Source organism: Pundamilia nyererei, unplaced genomic scaffold, assembly GCF_000239375.1.
Source record: "Pundamilia nyererei isolate P.nyererei 1_Seehausen unplaced genomic scaffold, PunNye1.0 scaffold00002, whole genome shotgun sequence".
NCBI lineage: Eukaryota > Metazoa > Chordata > Actinopteri > Cichliformes > Cichlidae > Pundamilia > Pundamilia nyererei.
In genome coordinates, this window is record NW_005187403.1 from 5,937,233 (window position 1) to 5,940,069 (window position 2,837).

Below are 2,837 nucleotides of genomic sequence, written 5' to 3' on the forward strand. Positions count from 1 at the left end.
TGTGTGTGGATGAAGTTGCTATGGTTACGCTCCCCTAGTGAGGAGTCTATGATGTCATTCTGATAATTCGAGCTATAATGTGCCCTTGGGTTTTATTAAAGCAGTTTGCTCCACCTCTGGACTGAATGCAGATAAGCGGAAAGTGCTGTCGAGGGTAAAAAAATAAGTATACAGTGCATACTTTAAAGTGATCTTACATTTAGGCTAACAAACAAATCACTGTCTTAAATAATCTGACCTAATCTGTGTAGTCACCCTTGGCCAAGTTAAAAGGCACTAACTTCTTGATAAATCTTCAAATTGCTAGTTTTAAAGGAATCTGTGAATGTTTTTCACCAGACTTACATTTTTATTTGTTTCCATTCTGGCTGAGTGTGTGTGAAAGAGAGAGGCAGCGACATACAAATGGACTAAGACACACACACACACACAACACACACAGAAAAGCAGACACCTAACAAAAGCCATATGTTGAGCCCGAGGTAGCCATCCGGCTGAAGTCTGACACTGTGTTACAGAGCACTGTGGCTCTGGGAAGAAAGTAAATACAGCCAGAAGTGCTTTACACCTAGTCTGAAAGGCATACAGTCAACCTGCACTATTCAATTACTGACCTAATTTGTTTAAGACATCTGCACGGCTCAGCTGCATTTGATGCATGATGTGATTGGAAGCTTTTAATAGGATCTTCTTTTCATTTATTAGACATATGTTTGCAACAGTTTACTTGGAAAAAGGGTGAAAGGAACTATTTTGATGCTGACTGGAAGCGAGCACACAGATTAAACTGAAGTGGTTCCCAACATTTTTCTGGCTCACATGCGGTCTTTGTTTATATCTGTCATATTTCAGAGGTATTCAATTTAATTAACTGCCATCAGCTGGAGTTTACTTGGCACTACTATATGAAACTGTGGGTCAGGCTCCACTCCTTTATTCTAGCTTTCGTAGTTTATTCACTGTGCTATATGACTTCATAACTAAGTTTACATTGTTTACAAGTTAAAGTCTTTACAGCCAAAGTTTTGTTCCTCAATCTGCCCTCACTCCTAAGTCATTACAAAGCGACACTTGATCAGGTACCTAGCATATTACACTGTAATAACCTGGGCAATTTTTACATCGTTTTGCAACTTTTCAGTGGAGTAGAGTTTAAAACGCTGATTAAGGGGAAAAAGCAGTCCACTGACGTAGTCACTGTTACAGAATGGGTAACTATGTTAACCAAGGATGCGTAACCACGGTATCGAAGGAAACCTGACGCAGATGGGAAAAATGGGGCTCTTAGTGTGTGTTCAACACGACAACCCTAACTTTCCCCCTGAATCTAACCACAGAGTTTAGTTGTTTGAATGTAACTGCAAGTCAAAAATAGAGAGTGAACGTAAAGGAGCCCCAGTCATTCACCACCCAACCTACTTTTAAATTCGGACCCTAAATTTTCTGTTCTTCTCACATTGGCAATGCTAAAACGTAACCCTGTATATTGGAAAATGATGTTAAAGGTGGTTCCCCTAGAGTTAAAATATGAATCTAGGGAATGGGAATGGGTTGCATCCTTTCTCTAACCACGAACCAAGAAACCACATTTAATTCTGACACGTTGCATTTGGCTGATTGTTTGTATCTTTTCCACATGTACTGAGCCAAAATTCGTTCACTTAAACTTCAACTGCTGACGCGCCCTCAGGGAACAAGTATTAACAAGTAACGCTCACAAAGATAAGCACACAGGGATGCATTCATGCCCACAGAGACACATACACAACCCAGACATTCAACTTGGTCTTAATCTCAGTCTGTGCTTGTTACACTTCTGTCTACCAGAAGGTCTGCCCTACATTTTACTTCCTTGGACTTATGAATCACTCAAGCCGTGCCTTAAGTAAGATTTAAGACACTAGCAATTTGATGACTGAGTGCATGATTCCCATTCTCTTTTCCCCTTTGAAAAAAAGTCTGACCCCTTTATCTCCTGTGGCAGCCTTCCTGCCAGATCTCTGCAGGATCCACTAAACAAACTGGTGAGCACAAAAAGGAAAAACAAAAATGGAGAGAATTGGGAAGCAGAAGATGAGTAGAGATACTTTTACAAAGATGAGCAGGTTATACACAAACAACACCACACACAGACACATTACCAATACACATTGTGACTCATGCATTGCCTCGGGCCTCGCCTCATAGTTTGCAGATGCAAACGCTTTGCTCGCCTTTTAGTTGGTAAATAGGCGTTTAAGAACAATTCACTTCAGCTTACTGAAAGTAAACTTGATGAAAGGGTTTTGAGAAGCTCTGGAAGGACATTAGCAGTTCAAGTCTTACCTTTCGACCTGGCTGGCCAATCATTCCAACTGGGCCAATGATCCCCGAGTCTCCCTGGAATACAAAGTGGGAATGTTTAAAGGCCAAGTGTGGAGGAAAGTGAGGTCACACACACAGCAATCAGAAATGCGCTTAGAGCCACCCAGGACATCATTACAAATTAATGGGGAAAATAAGTATAGGGAGGATATTATACCTTCTCTCCTTTGGGTGCTGGTCCAGGTGAGATTCCAGGGTCACCTTTGTTCCCCTGGGAGAAACAAACAATTCACCAAACTCACACGGTGAAGTCAATCATATTTATCGCATGAATAAAATATGAACATATTTTCTTTTTGTGGAAGACTTAAAGGACATAAAGGGGTCCCTCTTTATATCACATACTTAAAGATAACAAGTAACGTCTTTGTAGTGTGACAAATTTAGTAACACATATGCTTTACTTAGTGGCCTTTACACACACACACACACACACACACACACACACACACACACACACACACACACACACA

At 40.8% G+C, this 2,837-nt stretch overlaps 1 protein-coding gene across 1 annotated transcript in view; it reads right to left on the reverse strand.

Annotated features, from left to right (window-relative positions):
- col27a1a (collagen, type XXVII, alpha 1a) overlaps positions 1-2,837 on the reverse strand; it is a 67,567-nt gene that overhangs the window by 42,496 nt on the left and 22,234 nt on the right. The window contains exons 6-7 of the mRNA XM_013908921.1: positions 2,522-2,575; positions 2,326-2,379 (exon numbers count right to left, since the gene is read on the reverse strand). Coding sequence (XP_013764375.1) covers positions 2,326-2,379; positions 2,522-2,575 — 108 coding nt within the window. The remainder of the gene's footprint in view (positions 1-2,325; positions 2,380-2,521; positions 2,576-2,837) is intronic.